The 21,907-nt window shown below is 31.5% G+C and overlaps 1 protein-coding gene across 1 annotated transcript in view; it reads right to left on the bottom strand.

Moving 5' to 3' along the window:
* Positions 1-21,907, bottom strand: part of COX5A (Cytochrome c oxidase subunit 5A) — a 59,289-nt gene that overhangs the window by 17,364 nt on the left and 20,018 nt on the right. The window contains exons 2-3 of the mRNA XM_035357134.2: positions 6,942-7,180; positions 2,906-3,060 (exon numbers count right to left, since the gene is read on the bottom strand). Coding sequence (XP_035213025.1) covers positions 2,906-3,060; positions 6,942-7,180 — 394 coding nt within the window. The remainder of the gene's footprint in view (positions 1-2,905; positions 3,061-6,941; positions 7,181-21,907) is intronic.

Here is a 21,907-nt window from a genome sequence, read left to right as displayed (position 1 = left end):
GTTTCCCTGAATGCTGACAAAAGAGCACTAATCACCTAGTCGTTAAGACTCGATTCGAGAATTTGTCCCCCTTTCCGTAACAGCTGAGCCAAAAGCCCCCCAGTGAAGGTACACAACTGTTTTTCCAGCCCACGGGAAATGGTTAAGGGAAGACAGCGTGTTAAGACCATCATCAGCAAATGCGTGATATGCAGACGATATAGTGCTCGTCCTGGGGTACAGGATATCGCTCCACTTCCTCCAGACAGAATCCAAGTCTCCTCCATTTGCTGTGACCGGGTTGGACTTCGCCGGTCCATTTTTTACGAAAGACAGGCAAGGTAAAGTTTACATGCTGTTGTTAACGTGTGCGGTCACTCGTGCCTTACATATAGAGATAGTAACTGATCTCAGCACTGAAAGCTTTTTGCTAGCTTTCTGAAGATTTTTAGCTCGCCGAGGACTGTGTACCACCGTGTACTCCGATAATGCCAAGACTTTTAAAAGAGCTGACAAAGAACTAAAACATATTTTCAAAACTTTGAGTGACTTATCTGTGAAAGAATTATTTTCTGCTAGAGGCATAAATTGGAAATTTCTTATTGAGGGGTCTATGGTGGGGAGGGTTTTGGGAGTGTATGGTACAAACCATAAAATCCAGTTTGCGCAAAATTATTGGTCGATCATCCCTTACTGTGAAAGAGCTTGAAACAGTGCTCATTGAAATCGAGGCAATGATTAATTGTAGACTAATTACCTATGGGTTTAGCGATCCCAATGAGCCTTCTCATTTTCTGGTTGGTAGATGATTACTATTTCTGCCTCCTAATAAAATAACATCAAATAATTTTATAGGATCAAGAAATTCAATTATTAAACAATATAAATACCATCAAGATATTTTAAATCATTTTTGGAAGCGTTAGAGAACGGAGTATCTTTTTAATCTGAGATCTGCCAATATTTGTCCTCCACACTCGAACGCATCTCAGTTTAAAATAAACGATATTGTCTTGATTCATGACGATAAACATCCCAGAAATCTCTGGACAATGGGTAAAAGTTTGGAATTAATACCAGGCAGAGATGATGAAATAAGATCTTGCATAATAAAAAAAACCTACTGGTACCTTTAAAAGGCCTATACAATTGTTATACAATATGGAACTTAACTAATGTTTGTATTTCGTATTTTTAGATTTGATTCTCCCGACTAAACGCTGATAGGTATCATTTAATGTTTTGTAAAATTTATGTGCTTATAATTATGTATGCACGTTTGTTATATTTAACCATTTCTCTAGGATTGATTGTCGAACTATTAACTGAATATTCTAGAATATATTATTACAAGATGAACTCTTCACCGAGTTCAGGTGGGGATTGTTATATAATTTGAAAGGAAAAAAAGGCTAGAGGGCGCTGATGTTCCCTTGTTGTGAGAAAATAAAGTTTTTGTTTATGTGGAAGGCGGCGGCCTAAAAATATATTTTGTGTATAGCGAATTAAAATATTGTTAAAAATGTAAAAGTGTTAAAACTTTGTGAACCACCATCACCTGATTTAGAAACATAAATTAATATAGGCTTCATATAGATTTACTGGAAGTGTAACCCAGTTAACAGTATACTGTAAAGTTTCATGATGCTGCTCTTGACAAGAAGACATTGTGTTATATTATTTTAAAGAGAAACCAGCAAAAAAGGAAATAAAGTTAACTGTTACTTTCTAAGTTGTCTTTTGTGCCACACAAGCAGTATTAGGCAGAAGTAATAGATAACCTACCAACTCAGATAACTCCTAAGGATAAGCATTTGGCAGAAACAGCCAATAAGGTAGTTAAACATCTTAAGTCATTATATGATAGTCATTATATGTTTGCAAATAAAGCCACATACACCCATACTTTACAGAATTCTAAAACTTCCAGAACATCTATTCTAATAAAAAGACAGATCAATCTTATATGACATACACTGCCAATCTGCATCAAACTGAAATGGATAGAACAATAATAACAAATGTGATACGTTAGTTTCTAAAATAATGCTAGATGCAAAGAACAACATGAATAATAGTAGTAAACTGGTCAATTGCTGTTTTGGCATTAGCTTTTCACCACTTTCAATTTAACATATGATGTACACTTAATATAAACAATGCAATTCATGATAGTGCACAGATTTTTTAAAAAAAACGAGTAGTACGCAAATTGCAAAGCTAAAAATCTGGAAATGTTTGAAAAATTAAACTTAACTTCACATTCAAAAATTAAACTTTTACTTCACATTCAAAAAGTGACAAAGCTATGATTGAAGCAAATTTTTTACTTTTACAGCAAGAAGCTAAAAAATTTATTCATGCAAAGTATGCAGTCTGCTGAAGAAAAGTGATTCCTTTAAAATATTGAAAATTTTAATTTTTAACTGATTTTTATATAAAACCTTTCTGCATTTTCAGGGAAATCTGATTTAGATCACTCTTTATGTTGCAAAAATATTTTCATGTGGCAAAACATACATACTAAGTATTAAATTGTAAATATAAAACTATCTTTTAATACAAAATAATGAATTACCTGGTCCTCACTTCAAAAGCAGATGTATCATTGATGTCCATTTTAGTACAGCTAGATTCATAATTAATTGATTAAACAGATAAAAATTAAAATTTTCAAAAGCTTCATTTAATTAAACCATAGCTCATTTGGAGTGTGCATATTGATTGCTCATAGCACTTCATAACCAGCCAATGTAGGGACACAATAAGGTCCTCGCTTCTATCATAAAAACTAAAACATAACATAGGTATTTAAGGAAATATTATAATAAAATAAGATATACACAGAATTATTTATCATAATAATGAAGCACAAAAAATAAAAGCTTTATGTCAGCACTTGATGCAAAATACCACAAAACCTTACCTAAACAAAGGCTTTTCAAACACATCAGGACAATACAGTTCTGGCTTATCATAGCCCATTTCTTCAGGGGTCAAAATGCCTAAATCATCCAAAGTTGGTCGAATTTCTTGCAAAATGTAAGGGTAGATTTCCTTTACTCTTGATCCACATTTATCCTGCATAAAAAAAAAAAAAAAAAAAAAAAAAAAAAGAAATGGAATTAAACTACCTTTGAAATATGGGTGGTCTTTTAAATTTAGTATCAATAAAATATTTAGAGTTGTTTAAAATGCAATTTTATTACTAAACTAACAAGCATTAAATTCTAACTAAAGCAATTTTCTACAGAAATATATATGCACTAGTGTTACCTACTGGCCCCCGTTGAATTAGAAACATTGTTCTTATCTATCTCTTGTAACAGTGCACTTGTTTTTAAAGTATCACCAAATAAAAGCCTTTAAAGTATGCCCTTCTATTTTGCTCCTTGTTTATTGAAATAACTAACTAAAGAATTATATTTCCAAGATTTAGAAAAAAATTATCACAGTCAAAATGAAGTAGGACAAAAGTATGTTCTCTTGTTGGAAATATCAAGCTAGTACCTATAACTTTCTACAAAAAATTTTTGGGACATGTTCTGCTCTGTAATGGGAAAAATACAACAGTTTTTTTAACAACAGAAAATGATGCAGTTTTCATACCATAAATGAGGTACACTCAAAATGCCTGCAGAACTCTCTATAAAATTTAAAATGCTTGTATAGTGATCATAGTAACTTTCATGTAATTTGTTCAATTCAAATGTAAACTATCTTTCTTTATATTGATTAGAAAGTCTGCTCACCGATTCCTCTATAAGTTCAGCACAGGCTGTAAACAAATTGAGTTTGCTTCATGGAGAAATTGACAAGTTCTTGCAAGAACATTCTGTTTCCCACAAAAGATATTATATCTAGGCAATGATAGCTATTGAAAAGATACACACACACACATGTTAAGAGCAACAGAAGAAATTAAATTTAAAAAATGGACTAAGGAACATATAAACGACAAGACATTAATCCATAATGTGAAAAGGCCAAGAGGCAAAGAGATATAAACATCTTATGGTGTGATTAGAGAAGGACAAAAGTTAAGAAAGAATGACTCATATATCAGCTTATAAGGGGGGAAAGAAGAAGAAGAAGAAGAAGAAGAAGAAGAAATGTCACAAAATTAAGTACAAAACAACATAAAGATATTTCTATTCATATTTAATCCATTAAAGAGTGGGATTCAAACAAGATGTTTATTTGAAAAATGTCGATTTTTTTCATTTGCAATCTTTAGAAGGGATCTATACAAATTAATGCTTAATAATAACCATATCTGCTATCTATCTATCTATATATGTTTACAGTGTAATTATATTTGCTACTAGTAAGATATAGGAAAATGTGATAGCTGCTTTAAAAATAATTGGTGACCTCAAAATTAACGATTCTAGAATTGGTGCTCTCCCCCTAAATTCATCTGTTCTCCCAAATTCGAGATCTCTCTATATTATGTTAACAACCTAAGATTAACCAATCATAGCTTGTCTCTACAATTACATCAGACTTAGTATAAATACTCTTGGCACAAAAAATTACATCATTCTTCTCCTAGCTTCCGGCATGCCAACATCAACGATGCTTTGCTTTACCATCTAAAATACCTGCATCTTATTTTTAAATAAAATCAATGTACATAGCAATGTTTCCTATTTAATTATGATTTAATAAGTATCTGCTAAACTAATTGGATATGTGTGAAAGATTGGTTATTTACTGAAATCCAACTAGTTATCTTCATCTGTATGCCTTAACCATAAGCCATGGACTGCTACCGCTACCAAAAGCTGTTAGTGTCGAGTGAATTCTAGAGTCTTCTTCTAACCATTAAAAATATGACAGCATTGTTAAGCATGTCATTTGTTAAGCGATTTTGCGTGTTTGCGCATAGTGAAAAAAGTGCACATCTTCTGAGAGATTCTAACGGCATATTCAAAAGTGCTTTGAAAGTCATCAAGCATCTGCAAGTTAAATCTAAAAGAAAAGAAAATATGTTTCGAATCAAGGTTCTTTGTTCAGTGTCGCAGAGACATATGCTTAATAATTCTTGCTCACTTCAAATATTCACAATGTTTATGCATTTCCGATTCTCACATAAAAGTAAATTAAACGTCCAGAGTGCTTTGAAGTTCAACAATCCTTAACAGTGAAATTTGAAATATGAAATAGTGTTTTGTGTTCTTTTGCATTTTCAGCAATTCTTTTGCAAATTCTTCAGAAATTTCAGTTCTTTTCATTCAGAGGATGGAACATTATCAAAAGTCATCAGTAGTAGTGTTAAGTTCCAAAACCAAAGTTTTTAATTGCTTAAAGTACATTTAAAAAAACTTTGCATTATAAGTAATTTTGCATTTATTACTAATTGTGTTGTTTTATGATTTATTGATGGTAATATTTTGCTTAAATCATTTTAAAATGAAAGTTAATATATTAAATTTCATTGATTTACGTTTTTCTTCATTTCTAGTGCCTTACCGCTTTTTCTTTAAAAAGACTTCTCTATTGCCATGCTTTTTTTTCCTTGAAGGGGAAGAATATGTAAAAGATTAGCAGTGCAAATTCCCTTCTGTATTCTAAAAATAGTAACTTCTATTTGCACTGTGTCATTTTGAAACTAATATATGATTCTTGCATAATTCTGATTATGTAAATGGAACTAAAACAGCCAATAGTAATTTTACAGCAATATTAACTATCCAATTGAAATGCATTGAGAACCAAAACTAACTCAATCTGAATTAAGATTTCACCCTGAACATAACACACTTGCCACTTTGGCCTAGCTGCACTGCACTCTGTCAGCTCCTTCTTTCTCAATGGAAATTTATCTAAAATGTAAATTTTTTGGAATAGGCACAATTGATGTGTAAAATTAATTGTGGCCCCCAACATGTTTACTGAAATAAGAATTAAATACATCTTGACTGCCAAATTTCTTATTCAGTGTGGATCAGCATTTCAGCATTCTACATCAAAATTCTCGCTGTTCATTACGGATTCAACTGCCTGAGTTCTATGACAAAATCTATGACAACAGTTAAAGCTGTCCTATTTTTAATGCATAAAAGGAGGCACTGGTACTCTTTACAGCTTTCAGTAGCAGTCCATGCCTTTGAATTTCAATAAATCACCAATCTTTATTTTCACACATATCCAATTAAGTTTAGCAGACACTTATTCAATCATAATTAAATAGGAAACATTGCTATGTACATTGATTTTCTTTAAAAATAAGACACAGGTATTTTAGATGGGAAAGTAAAGCAGCATGGATGGGGCATGGCAGTAGCTAGGAGAAGAAAGACTTAGTTTTTTTGTGCCAAGAGTATTTATATTAAATCTGATGTAATTGTAGAGACAAGCCATGATTGGTTAATTTTAAGTTGTTACATAATTATAGAAGGATCTCGAATTTGGGAGAACAGATGAATTTAGAGGTTGAGCACCAAATCTAGAAGCATTAATTTTGAGATCACCAATTAGTTTTAATGCAGCTATCGTATTTTCTTATATCTTACATACACATATATGCATTTACTGTGTAATTATATTTGCTACTAATAATAAAATGCTTACATAAAAAAATAATGGTGAGTTTGGACATTTTTTTTAAAGATAATTCACTAACACACTCATCAATATTTGTTGCCATATTTATACTGAAGGTAATCAGGAATCATGTCAAAATTGTGCAAATTTGAGGCTATCTAGCATCCAAATTTGTAAATGCTTTGCATCTATTTTTATGTTACAGGTAAAGAATAATAATAAATAATCACTGAGTAAAACAATAACAACCTATTAACAACTGCCATAGTTTTAAAGCCATTAAATATATACGTCCTCAAAAAAGGAACATTAGCCTTTCATCGATTAAAAGCTAAAATTAGTACAGCATTTTTCTCATTGAACACCTTTTCATAAAAATTAATATATGCTAATAATAAAAGATTTTAACTCACCTTTACACCTTCTAAAAATCTAACAGCAAGTGCATAATCATTTAATCTTCTACAAGCTTTAAGGGCTGCTATGATGATTTTAGGTTCTGGAACTAAATCCATTGCCTGCAGATCATTCATGGCTTTACGAATTTCCCATTCATCAATTTCTGGTCTATTAAAGTAAGCTTCATACCGGGCATCAAATTCTTCATCTGTTTCCTCTTTTTTGGATGAGTACCTTAATGCTTGAACTGCGGCTACAACAATTAAAAATAACACCATTATCAAAACATATATTTCACACAAATTAAATATATTAAATGTAACCCTAAATTTGCTATTAATGATCAAGTTCCAGTTTCAGATTTGATTCTGATTTTCAATATTAGATATTTCAGTGCTTTCTGCTTAGTAGCACAATGATTTCCAAAATTAGGTATTTCAATATAATTTCATTAGCAGCACATTATGAGAAAGGCTTTCTTGCTAATCATGAGAAGTCACCAAAAGTCATTTTGATAAGTTCCAGTATGCCAGAAAATTGTAGAATTTTGCATTCTGACTGGTAAACATGAATAGCATCAATAATAATTTTTAACTATATACATATCAAACACTTAAATACACACAGTGCAGCAAGCATATATATATATATATGAAATATATATTCCCATACATTATTGGTATTGTGCAGACGGGGCAAGAGGAATGAGAAAAATTTTCGAATATAAAGTGATACGTTTATTTTAGCATCCATCTCCCCAGCGTTTCTCCTGTACATCAAGGAGACGCCCTATTTATAGAAATATGTGCGTCATGGTGCTCATCCAATCAGCAGTATTAATTGAGATCACGAGGTGACGCTATCATCTCATCAGGAGTGTTCTTAAGGACTTTATGTAATATGACAGATTTATGAGTTTGGCGATTTGACGGGCGCCAACAGGTTAATATAATTTATAAGAAAGAAAGGATTTTTGCCAAAATTTAGGAACAGGGATGCAATCTAGGTAGAGAATCGCCAACACATTATTAAGGAATATGATTAGAATTTAATTTAATTAATTGACTTCAAAATATCATTGCATTTGTATATTTGAAAATGAAAGTTGGTTATTAGGTTAAATAATTAAGCAAAACAAAGCATGCAGTAGCTATTTGCCTAAGAGATGCCTTTATACAGGAGGTTCTGCTTCAGAAACTAAACCTGATGAAGAATTTCATGCCAAAACTACATCCAATTTATCCGATGAGGATTGTGAATCTGATTCGTCTGATGGAGAATCTGTTCACAAAACAGAAAAGTAAAGCAAAAATTTAGATCAAGAAAATATTACATTGCCTTCCACTAGTATTGTTTCCAGAAGTGAAATCAACGGCAGTAGTCGAGCTTGCGAATGTAGTCAAAGGCAACAAAACAGAACTCGAGAACGAAGAAGATGTATCCAAAGTATGGAAATTCAAAAATTATGAAGAAATAGTGAATGATGGTTCAATTTGTAAAAGAGCAAATATTTTGAAAAGTGTTACAGGGAGACGTCTTCAGCAGAATGTCTTAAGAGAAGTAGCTGGGCCAATTTCGTACACTAAAGAGAAAAATAATTGATGGTAACTCAAGTAGTGAATGGAGATTGTTTATCAACAAAAACATATTGCATCACATTCAGCAGTGCACTGAAAAAATGGCATACAAGAAATCTCATCCAAATTGGAGTTTGCCACCCAATGAATTAACACACTTTCATTTCACTATTGTGCGTTTGTGGAGCTTTAGCTGCAAAAGGTCTTTCTATTTTGAGGCTATGGTTAAAATCCTGGGGCCTGGCAATTTTCACTGAGACTATGGCTAGGGACAGATTTCTGAAATTATGAAATATTTGTGCTTTGATACGAAATCAACTAGATCCCAAAGACTGCAAACTGATTCATTTGCCCTTCTTTTGGATATTTGGAATACTTTTATAGAAAACTGCTTGAAATGTTATAAACTGGGCAAAAATATAACAGTGGATGAACTATCATTTCCCATAAAGACCTGACGCCAATTTACTCTATCTTGCTACTGATGTGCAGTCAAAATATTTACTAAACCGATTTCCCTTTTTGGGAAAAGACAAAAGAAAACCAGCTGGAGAAACAGTAGGTGAACATGCAGCTTTTCGCTTGATGGAACCTTACTACAATACTGGAAGAAACTGGACAATGGCAAATTTTTTTTGCTTCGCTGAAATTAGTAAAAGAAATGAGGAGTTCAGGGATACGCTGTGTTGGCACAATAAATTGTTCAAAAAGAGAAGTTCAAAAATATGACGGATGAGCTCTATTCTAGTAAGATTGCTAAACATGATAATATAACATGTCTTATCAAGGGGAAAAAGAAGGTCATCCTCCTGAGTATTGGAAATTGCATCTGATGAAAAAGGATACTGGAAGGTGTGAATTTTTACTATTCGACGAAATATGGAATTGATGTTTTGGACCAGATGGCCAGAAAATAATCAGTGAAGTCCTCTTCTAGACATTCACCAGATCCAAGTTTCTTTTTCTTTTCTTTTCTTTTTTTTTTTTTTTTTTTTTTTTGTAATACTCTTGATTTGGCCACAATAAATGGATGGATAATTTACAAGGAAACAACTGAACACAAGAACATTAGTCAACATGATTTTATTTTGAATACAGCTGAGAAGCTTCAAAAGATGTACATTTCATTCAAATTCACGAACTTTCTGTATCTGATGAAGAGAACAGATACTTGCATCAACCCTTCCTGTAAGTGTAAACAATGCCAAATAAATGTATGCAGAGGCAACAAAACTTTCAATACAGTAAAAATATGTTTGTGAAGCCTGTACAGGTAGAATTAAAAAAATTAGTAATCTGCATGCACTACAAAACTAAGCAATGCAGGTACCAATATGTATAATTTTTAATACAGTACAAAGTCTTTATCCAGACTCGTCGGGACTTTGGCGATTCCGGATTATATATCATCAATTTAAATCTGGTAAGATGGCATGCAGAAATTATAAAATTAAAAATATGAAATCGTAATTTCTGAAATAAAAAGCAATTATGATCTAAAGGGTATCACAATTTAAAAAAAAAAAAAAAATATTTGTTTACTTTATTAAACATTTCTTTCAATGTAGGTTAAGTTGCTTCGTTTTATGTTCTAATACTTTCTCTTTAATTCTATGAACAGACATAATTTCTTGTTCAGTTACAAAGTTCCACTGTTCAAATCCTGTAATTGCTGTGCCGAGAATACCGACTAACTTGTCAATCGAAATTTTTTCGCTTTCACTAACCTCTCTGTCACTTTCTTCATGCCTTTATCTATTTTTTGCAGCAAATCCACTTTTTGTTTACTGTTTTTGTTTTGTATACTGTAATTTTTAGTAGATGGACATCGAAACATGCTTTCGCTTTGTGCATCCTTTGGCAGGTCCAGAATCGGAAACTCTTTTTGACATAATCGAAAGTTTAAGCTTACTTCTTTTAAAATTGCTCTAACAGTCTGCAAAAAATAAGCCGGATCCAATTAGAAGATTAAGGAACAACAGAATCTGCAGCATTAACTGAAATAGATAATTAGATAATTTTAGCCTAGCTTATAACATCCGTTATGCATTAAATGCATATGCGCATGTGCAGAAAATTTGTAGCTTTGAGGTCCGGATTATAGATCATTCTGGATTATGGACATCCGGATTAAAGACTTTGTACTGTATATTTATTTCATATTGAAAATTTTTATGAAGCAATTTATTGAATGTTAATAAGTTTATAAATATCTAGACTGATTTTTTTTTTTCTCTTTTAACTCTTTGTTATATTAAATTACCCTTAGATCAATATATTTACTCATCTTACTTTATTTTGCACTTTGTTAGGTTAACTAATCTTTAGGTTCCATGTATTTACTCAATTTACTTATTAAACAAGCAAAATGTATTGTTGTAAGCATTAATTTCATACGATATGAAATGATTCTATTCGGAACAAGCAGTCAAAATGACAGCTGATTGTAGTTACAGGTATATAGAAATCGCCGTAATGCTAACAACACAGCATATAAGACAGTAAAATAAATTTGTACAAATAGTTCAGATATAGTCTGTCTAGGTAAAATATTTTAAATAAATCTTTCAATTTATTTGAGTACAATAAAGTAAGAATACACAATGAGCTCTCTTTTGCCTATTAAACATGAAGTCTGCAGCCTTTAAGTTTTGCATTTGCTTTTAGAAATGCATTACTGATTTATATGAAATGTAGATATGTAATGCATTTGCAAGAGCACGGCAAAATATTTTACCCCAATCAATAGCACTTCAAACAATTTAATGAATACAGTAGTTCACCTTCAAAGGAAAAATTCAAGTGCTCCATTTAGTACAGTAAATAACAACATGATAGCCATAGCCAGTAATTGTTTGAGAAGATGGCAAATTAATAGCAGATGAACTGGCAGAGATGCTACACGAAAGTGTATTCATCATTCTGCCAATCATTTGCATAATGAGACATGTATGCGAGAAAGTTAGTTTTTATTCTGAAAACAAACAGGTGGAAATTGCAAAGTTTCCAGATTAAAAAAAAAGGGGGAAGTGCTGTAAAGACAATGAAATATATTACTTTTGTACTTTTTATTACTTTGAAATGACTTATCTGAACATACAACTGTTAATAGCTAAAATCTGAACATACAACTGTTAATAGCTAAAATCTGAACATACAACTGTTAGTAGTTATGTGACAGTTTTGAAGATTGACTGAATGTGTCCAAAAAAGACACAGAAAAAGGCACAACTTCACATTTTCCCAACAATGTTTTCCAATATTTGGCTCGAAAAATAATTGAATAGGTACCACATCCTCCACACAGCTCAGATATATTTCCATGGTACTATTTTTATTCCTTTTGTTTAAATCCGAGCTCTGCGGCCAGGGTCAGGGAAAAGTGGACCGAGCACAAGAACTTCGTCTATGGATTTACAGGCTCTGCTTTGTCGCACTATTGTTCTAGCACAACATCTAACACGACCTCCAGAGTTCTCACTTTTCTCCCACTGCACAGTCCCCTCCATGTTGCTAGTCTCCTCATGCATTCTGTATCCCTTTATATACAATTCTAATTATTTTATTTTGAGGCTAGTGTTTTAGTTCATCAATAACTGTTTTGAAGTCAAAACATGTGTTCAAAAGATGTTACAGAAGTTATAGACATGTTGGGTCAAGTGCACAGTACTTTTCAATGTTACTAATGTTTTCCAAAATATCATATTAAGATAGAGTGCCCAATATACTTCAGGATTAATACATTCATTCTTTCTCTCTCTCTTTTTGACTAACTCTTGTGTTTCAACAACAGAGCTCATTATAAACATTCCAAACTGGAGTTATTTTACAGTATCACAGAAAATGCTGCTAATAAATATACATATCATAACAGGATTGATTTCAAGTATCAAAATGATATACAATTCCTTTTTATATAAAATTCTCAAGTTTCTGGAAAATGGAATATAAGTTTCTATTTTATAATTCTTCGTATATATGTGCCTTCTCTTATTCGTTTAAAAAAAGTGGTAGATATATCCAGTCTACTGAATATCACACATAACAGTTCACCTTAATTATGCTTAGAATATTCAAACAACTTAACAGCAAACTATAACTGGACAACTAATTTAACACAAAGCCTATTTTATGAAAAAATGCTAATTTAATTTATGGAATATTGCCTTGAAAGAACTCAGTTAGATGCATACTATCGACCTAGTACCTCCAGAAAAAGAACTGAATATCTGCTTTCTTTCTAAGTGATACATGACAACTACAAGATACAAAGGCACTGATATTTAATAAGGGTTTTGTAGGCATAGCACTGTTTAGATAAATAACTTATTACAGCATAACTTATTTCTTCTTTTAATTATATACTTCTTTATAGTGAAGAAGTGCATTCTACATCAGACTGTCCTCACTTGCACGTCTTAAAAGATACTGTATCACATATATACTGCTAGCCTGGAAAAATAAAAATTCAAAACCTTGAAATACTTTTTTTTTTTTTTTTTGTACTGAATGTATATTACTTTTATAAAATCATAAAATTAAAACAATAATTCAAGCCATCAGAATTTAAAAATTACCCACATAATGTATTTCAATTATTTGATCTATAAAAACATGAATATGACTGGAATAAACATATGAAAAAAATACATGCAAATTTCTTGTTATCTTGTTCTCACATTAAATTTAATGTATGCCACAAAACTGTAGAAACTGCTGAAAGTTTACTTGTAAAACAAAAAATAATGTAAGCCATTAAAATGGGTTTTGGGAAGATTTTGTTGTAACATGAAACAAGAAAGGACACTCAGTTTTTCCCAAGTCATAATACCTCCCATTTTTTATATTTGGCTTTCTATATCATGTTTACTCATTTATCTACCATAGTTTCTTTTCTACACCTTAAAGAGAAGGTTAAACATACCCAAACACTTAAGAATAACTGCTTTGGCGAAGTAATAGTACACAATGAGAAAAAAGCTCAATTATGTTAACCTCCAGGAGAGGAAAGTCATCTGAAAGACATCAATTTAAAGATAAAATAATACAGTACAAAGTCCAAAATTCGGACTCGTCGGGACTTTGGTGATTCCGGATTTTCGATTTTTTCAGATATTAGTTCATTAGTTTAAATCTAGTAAGATGGCATGTAGAAATTATAAACTTAAAAATATGAAATCGTGATTTATAAAATAATGAAGTATTTATGATGTAAAGGGTATCAAAATTAAAAAAAAAAAAAAAAAAAAAAAAAAAAAAAAAAAAAAAAAAGCTTAATATTTATGTTTCCCTTATTAAACATTTCTTTCAATGTAAGTTGTTTAAGTTGCTTTGTTTTTTGTACTCATATTTTTTCTTTAATTCTGCAGAGAGACAATATCTTGTTCAAAATCCACAAAATCTGTTAATAAAATTTTACCTTTGTTTTGCGATATCTGAAAACCATTAAAATTAGCAGCTATCATCATCAAACTTCCTTTACTGTACATATTTGGCTATGCATCATGAGCTTGGCAAGTTGTTCCATTAAATTTTATCTTGCTTCTATCGTGCACCAAGACAATTAAGCCTGAATTGTATTAGTTTAGTTATTTATTATACTTATGTCTATTTCTTGCACATGCTTAAAGCTGTGTTCATACCAATACGGTCACACGTAAAGCGTTAACCAATCAGAAGTGAGTTCAGAGGCACCATTTGCTGAATGGCCGGAGACCACACGAGTTGACTTGACTTCAATTTTTTTACTCTTGACACATCAGTTTCAGGCATCTCGTTTGAAATGTCCAGTTTATACCATGGTTTTTAAGTGATTGCACTTTCAAAATCCTTGATTGAAAAACAAAGTCAAATGGACTAATCTTAATAAAATTTCAGATTAAATTTTAAAAAATGCATATGCTAATAGAATAAATAGCTTTATAAATTATTTAAAGAAAATTCTCAAATTTACTAGTAGCAATAAACCTTAAATGATACAGTCAAAAGTCGTTAATCCGGACTCGTCGGGACTTCGGCGATTCCGGATTATAGATCATCAGCTTAAATCTGGTAAAATGGCATGCAGAAATTCTAAAATTAAAAATATGAAACCGTAATTTACGAAATAAAGAACAATTACGATCTAAAGGGTATCAAAATTTACAAAAAAAAAAAAAAAAAAAAAAAAAGCTTAATATTTGTTTACTTTGTTAAACATTTCTTTCAATGTAAGTTGTTTAAGTTGCTTCGTTTTTTATGTGGTAATACGTTCTCTTTAATTCTATAAACAGCCGCCCTGGCGTTAAAGATAAACAAAGTTTAGATAAACAAACGTTAAAGTTTAGATAAACAAAGGATATGCCTTTATCCATTTTTTGCAGCAATTCCACTTTTTCTTTAATGGACTCTGAAAGATACTTTCGCTTTGTATATCCTTTACATATTAGTAAATATATATCAGAAATTCTATTTGACATAATCGAAAGTTCAAGCTTACTTTTATAAAATTGCTCTAACAGTCTGCAAAAAATAATAACCCGGATCCAATTCGAAGATTAAGGAACAACGCAAACTGCAACATTAACTGAAATAGATAATTAGATAATTTTAGCTTAGCTTATCCCGTCCGTTATACATTAAACATGCATTCATAAACGTATTTTGCGCATGAGCAAATTCGCAGCGGTAAAGGTCTTACGCGCATGCGTCGCAGGAAGTTTGTAGTTTTGAGGTCCGGATTATAGATCATTCCGGATTATGGGTGTCCGAATTAACGACTTTTGACTGTATATGGTTGATAATTTTTATAGAATAATCTAAAGCAATAGATTGTTGCGAGAAAATAGTGATGAATTTCAAAATCCCAGATTCTGAATTTTTCTTAAAATCTATTCACATCAGTTTAAGGTTGCTCTTGTTGTCTAGTGGATAAAACGTCGGCTGAGTTAAAGATTTTGGATTCAAGTGTTACCAGAGTGGTGTTGTAATGGAATTGGTATTTTTTATAAAAAATATTTACAGAAAATATTATGGCTAGTTTCAAAGTAGACCAGATACTTCTTCAGTTTCTGAAGGTGAAGTGTTAAAACGATGCTCATCTGAAGGTACCTTAGCATGGAGGTAACACACTCAAGTAGAAAATTCAGCTTTTACTAGGGGCTTGTATTGCGGGTTCGGGCCTTGCTTTTTCCTACCTTTGATAATAGTACGAATATACTTTTTTTATCTATTGCGACTTTTGGGAGTGGGGTTAAACAAGAAACCTGCACTTATTTTTCATTTCGTTCCTTATTCATACAAACCTAATTTTTGCTCGGCATTGTGCACATTATTCTTCTTTTGACAGCGAGCTTTGGTATAATTCATAAGAAGATCTGACTACTATGATCTAATTCTATTTCGGCTGACATGAGACTAGCAAAAGCGATACTGGTATTAGTATAAAGTTGCTGGGTACTTTTCCATTTTGCCGTCGCAGGCGATAAATTTGCTAATAATGGTACAACCGGTGCCAAACAGAATATCCTCCCTGGTAGACTTTCACTCCTCATTTTCAAAACAAGTCGCAGCCATTTCTTATCAGATTGATTGTTTCTTTCAATACTGGCATACAATTACATAGAATTTTTACCAGAAAGTTCAATTTTATGCCCTAAGGCCATTCGCGGGTGGTAATTAAGTCAATAAGAATGCAATCACACCGCTCACCCGATAGCGAAAATATAGAAAAGGCAAAGTCAAGGGTTAAATTCATCCATTCTAACGAGAATGCACTAGCAAAGTAAAACACTGCGGTTTTACATAATTTCTTAGTAAGCTATTCGTATGAATTGAAATAATTCTTGCATTTAAACTTGTATTCCAAATTAAGATTTAACATGAAATTAATGTAGATAATTACTGAGAGAATTAGATATTTGTAGCGTAGTTTACGTGAGATGAGATCACTTGGGGTCACGTGAACCGGCGAATCAGGATGTTGTACCTTCAAAGCATAGTAAATTCTTAAATTAATGTTTTTTTTTTTTACAAATTTATTGGCTTTTTTACAAAATTTTAAACTACATTAAAATGTTTATACCTTCAAAATAAAAAATTCTTAGAACTAACATTTGTCAACATTTTTTATGTGTATTCTGTGTGTTTTCGTCAATAAAGTCTGCTTGGCGAGATTTGCGCCGCCAAAGCGGAAAAGTACCAGTTGCTATTTCAGCTAATTAAAAAATTTAATGAGTGCTAAATTTTAAACAATAGGTGACGAGTAAACAATTTGTTTAAAAAAATAAGAAAACTTGTATTTATATAGAAAAGAAGCTCACTAGTAGTATCTGATTTCATGGAATACTTCTATGCATTTTAATGGCTTCATGTTTGTTTTTCTTAACATGCATGACCGCTTTTCGGCAGGTTTAATCTTGATGATAATTTTTCATTAATTTAAAAAACTTTTGCATGAGCATTAGCAAATTTGCTAATTGTGGATTCAATTTTTAACGCAGAAAAAGTATAAAATGCAGTTACTTCAAATGAGTTTTAGATAAAAGTGACCTTATAAAACAAACCTTTAGATAGTGGCTGTTCATTAATATATGAATAACTAAATGAAGTCATTACTGTTACATTTAAGGTAAAAAATATGAATATAAGGCAGAAACTAAAATATTTTTAAAAAATTGATGTTGTTTATTAACTTAAAAATAACTGCTTTTTTTTAAGTGTGATATTTAATTTAGTAATGCTATAAATCCTCCATATATTTAAACAAAATATACTTTTTTATTGCATTATTTAAACAAATTAACGGAAGTTTATTTAAGGGAAGTTCATACATCATGCAAAAACGTTTATGATATTCTACCACATGAAAAATTTACTCTCCAAAATAGAATCATGCAATTAGGATTTTTTAATTATCATTCAACAAAAATTCATAAATAAATTAAATTAGATATACAGTCAAAAGTCATCAGTTGAAATCTGGTAAGATGGCATGCAGAAATTATAAAATTAAAAATATGAAACTGTAATTTATGAAATAAAGAGCAATTATGATCTAAAGAGTATCAAAATTTACAAAAAAAAAAAAAAAAAAAAAAAAAGCTTAATATTTATTTGTTTACTTTATTAAACATTTCTTTCAATGTAAGTTGTTTAAGTTGCTTCGCTTTATGTGCTAATATTTTCTCTTTAATTCTATAAACAGACATAATTCCTTGTTCAGTTACAAAGTTCCGCTGTTCAAGTCCTATAATTGCTGTGTCGAGAATACCGACTAATTTGTCAATCGAAATTTTTTCGTTTTCAATAACCTCTCTGTCACTTTCTTCACTATCTGAAGTAGTACATCGAAACATGCTTTCGCTTTGTAGATGCTTTGACAGCTCCAGAATCAGAAACTCTTTTTTACATAATCGAAAGTTCAAGCTTACTTTTTATAAAATTGCTCTAACAGTCTGAAAAAAAAAAAAAAAAAAAAAAGATCCAATTAGAAGATTAAGGAACAACGCAATCTGCAACATTAACTGAAATAGATAATTAGATAATTTTAGCCTAGCTTATACCGTCTGTTATGCATTAAACGCGCGTGCGTAAACGTATTATGCGTTTATGCATGCGCAGAAAGTTTGTAGCTTTGAGGTCCGGATTATGGACATGCAGATTAAAGACTTTTGACTGTATACAGCCTTCCTTTTCTGGGATATCCTATTCTTATAGTCCAAACGATTCTTTTCTGGGATATTCTGACAACAATGAGTGTTCTGCTTTTGAATAAATAGTTGAATGAGCACTAGAAATTCATCGAACTGATGAGGTGTCATGCGAAAGTAAATAAAGAAATTCCGTTACGTTTAAGCGCATTTCTTCAATTAAATTATTTGCATTTCCTTACTGCAGTCATCTCCACATATTGATATAAACCACTGCATTCTGCTTCTCTTACACAAAGCAAGAAGTAAAATAAATTTTAATCGAGCAGAAATTAAATCCATTTTATATAAAAAATGTAATTGTACAAAGTCAAAATACCACACAACAATTTCATGGTTTTCCCAAAGTTTCCGATATGAAGTGCGCCATCTAGTGCGAGCATATGACAACTTTTAAAGTTGCCGCGCTGGTGTGAACTGACATACGCAGAAAGCATTTTTTTACACTTTGGCGCAACAACATACCAGTGTGACGCAGCTTAAGGCTTATCAGAGTTCTGAATACATATATTCCCACATATACTTAAGCCTTATTGAGGACCAGCACTAGATATCTTACCGCCTGATGCAGTCTCTGTGCGTCCTAAATTCTGCAACCATCCGATCCCTGGCGCTGGTTCTGGGTTTATGTGAATAACAAATCAGTTATTCATAATTCAAATAGCCCTAAATGTAATCTTTGGGTTTATGAGTATCATCAATAAAATTTATTTTTAGCATATGAAAAGAAATTTTTGATAAATGTTTCCTCGTCAACAATTTTTAGAGCAATTTAACTTAAATCTGTAATCATCGCCAAACCAAATGTCAACATAAAAGGTTACCATACTCCTTTATTATTCAATTACTGACATAAAAAAAAAATTGTTTAGGCTTCGCTACATGAGTCATTACTCAAGTCCTCTTGTTTTGATAAACATGAGGTGATGAAGGGAAAGTATAATAAATATTGATTCACCAGAGCGGCATCAGATCAAGGACGTATCTGTATATAGAGTGTTTCGGTTTGAAATTTGTGCCAAGCACATACGCAGCAATGAGCCAAATTACTGATGGTACAAATTTATGCTAAAATTTAATAACAAGGTATTTTATTTAGTGAAACGAAGAATCGGGACACTCCAGATGTTTTATTATGTGTGGAGGTGTAATCAAATGAGCATGCATAAAGCCTATTCTTGTCAAATATTTTTTGCTAGAAACTTTACGCTTTTGCTATCAAAATTTTTAACTTTTACTTTGGATTTTTAGCTTAAATTGTGTGTTCAAAACGTGGTTTTTACACATGCGAAAACCGCATTTAGAGACATTTTAGTTAGTTTTTGGGAGACATCTTCAAGTTTGAAATGCAGACAAAAAATTTAGATAATAATATGTCGCCACCGTGGAAGGCGAGAAATTCGTTGCGAAGCGAGGGCATGTATAAGAGTAGTTCCCACTTAAAAAGTCAAAAGGAACAGCCAATAAAAATATATATAATCTCAATTAACTACATTTTAAATCAAGCAATGAAATAACATAAAAAAGGAAATTCAGCTTAGCATTACACAAAGGAAATATCCACTTACCTTATTTACAAATTTCCCTGTCTTCAGTCAAACTAAATTCCTTAACAGCATCCAAAAACTTCCTAAAATAATCTGAACTAGAATCTGTATACAGTACAAAGTTCGAAATCCGGACGTCCATTATCCGGAATGATCTAAAATGCGGACCTCAAAGCCACAAACTTTTTTTTGGTATGCTTTATACATGCGCATTTCATTTTTCCTTCCATAAAAAAACGTGGAGATTTTCACTTAAAAATTCCGATTCTTAATTTCACTTAGGCACTAAATAAAAAACCTCGTTATGGAAAACCAATCATGTAAGCATAAATTTGTCAGATTAATAATTTGGCTCTGTAGCTGAGTATCTGCTTGGCATATATCTGAAACGTTCCGTTCCGTTTACTGCTGTTCGCTGTGCTTACCTAAACATTCACCTATTTTATATCCCTGACACCGACCTGGCAACCTTTTATGCTAACATTATGCTTGACGACGATTATAGATTTTTAAATACTCTAAGAAATGTTGACGAGGAAACGCAAGACAAAATTTAGCGGAACAACTTGGCTTTCGTCGCCAATCTTGAGATACACAGCCAGTAATGTATAACGGACACTATTAAGCTAGGCCTGCGATGCTCCTTAATCTTCTAATTTGATCCAGCTTACTATTTTTTGCAGACTGTTATTATAGCAATTTTATAAAAATTAAGTTTTGATTATATCAAAAAGTTTCCAGCTCTGGAGCTGCCAAAGGATCTACAAAGCTAAACCATGTTTCGAAGTCCATTAAACAAAAAGTGGAATTGCTGCAAAAAATGGATAAAGGCAAGTCTGTCTCAAAAATTATGCAAGGAGTATAGCATTGGAAAGTCAACTGTATATGATATAAGAAAAAGGAATTTTCTGAATTTTTTTATGGAAGCAACTTAAACAACTTACACTGAAAGAAATGTTTAATAAACAAATAAATATTAAGCTTTTTTTTTTTTTTTTTTTTTTGTAAATTTTGAAACCCTTTAGAACAGGGATGTCAAACTCATAGGTACACTTGGGCCAAACAAACAAGGTTTAACTTTAGGCGGGCCACAAAAAAAAATAATCAATATTCATAGAAACGTAGATTTATTTCAAATAATACAATAATAAACATATACATATATATTTATATAGAAAAGAACAAGAAAAATTTAATGTTTATGTCCTGATAACTTGACATCTCTTCTCTGCTATTATCTTTCCTATTTTGGGAGAAATTTTGTTTGCAGTGATAACTTTTAACGCAGACCCAAGGTGAGCATCATTAATACGGTTTCTAATAGGAGACTTATTACCTTTCATGACTGAAAATAATTGCTCGCACCGATAAGTGCTACCAAACATGGAAATAATTTCATATGCGAATTTTCGAGTATTTTCAAACCTGGCTGGTAAATATTTGTAAAATTCAGGCACGCCCACTTCAATGAATTTTGCTTTCAAATTTGAGTTACATTGAATCTTGATCACCTCCATTTGCATATGGCTAGTCAATACTTATTGAGAAAATCGAAGAAAACAAACAAAAAAAAAAAAAAAAAACTGTCTTCGAGGGAACTAAAATCATTAAACTTCTTTGTTTCAAATTCAGTTGTTAAATTTGCAATTTTTTCTGTGTATTTTTAATACGAACAAGTATCATTTAAACTTGATTTGTTCATGCTGCACGTCGGGAAGTGCGTCAAATCTTCATTTTTAAGTTGTTTTTCCCAAAGAACTAGTTGACATTTGAATGCTTTAATTATATCAAACATGTTCATAATGATATGATCTTTTCCTTGTAACGATAAATTTAAATCGGTTAAGTGTTTGGTTATATCAACCAAGAAAGATAAATCTTGTATCCATATTGGATCGTAAAACAAACTTATGTCTTGATTTTTCGTTTTTAAAAACTGACATATTTCTTCTTTCAAATCCCAGAATTGTTTGAGAATCCTGGAGCAAGATAACCAACGTACCTCGGTATAGTAGGACAAACCCGAATATTCACTATCTAACTCACTTAAGAAAGCAGTGAATTGACGCTGATTTAAACCTCAAGATCTTATAAAATTTATAACTTTTCTTATATATGACAAAACATTCTCCATATTTATTACTTTCGTACATAGAACTTCTTGATG

The sequence above is a fragment of the Stegodyphus dumicola genome, chromosome 2, assembly GCF_044657685.1.
Source record: "Stegodyphus dumicola isolate Sdum_Otavi_A_Nest chromosome 2, ASM4465768v1".
Classification (NCBI taxonomy): Eukaryota; Metazoa; Arthropoda; class Arachnida; order Araneae; family Eresidae; genus Stegodyphus; species Stegodyphus dumicola.
The sequence above is the reverse complement of the archived record's forward strand: the minus strand, read 5'-3'. Positions and strand labels throughout refer to the sequence as shown.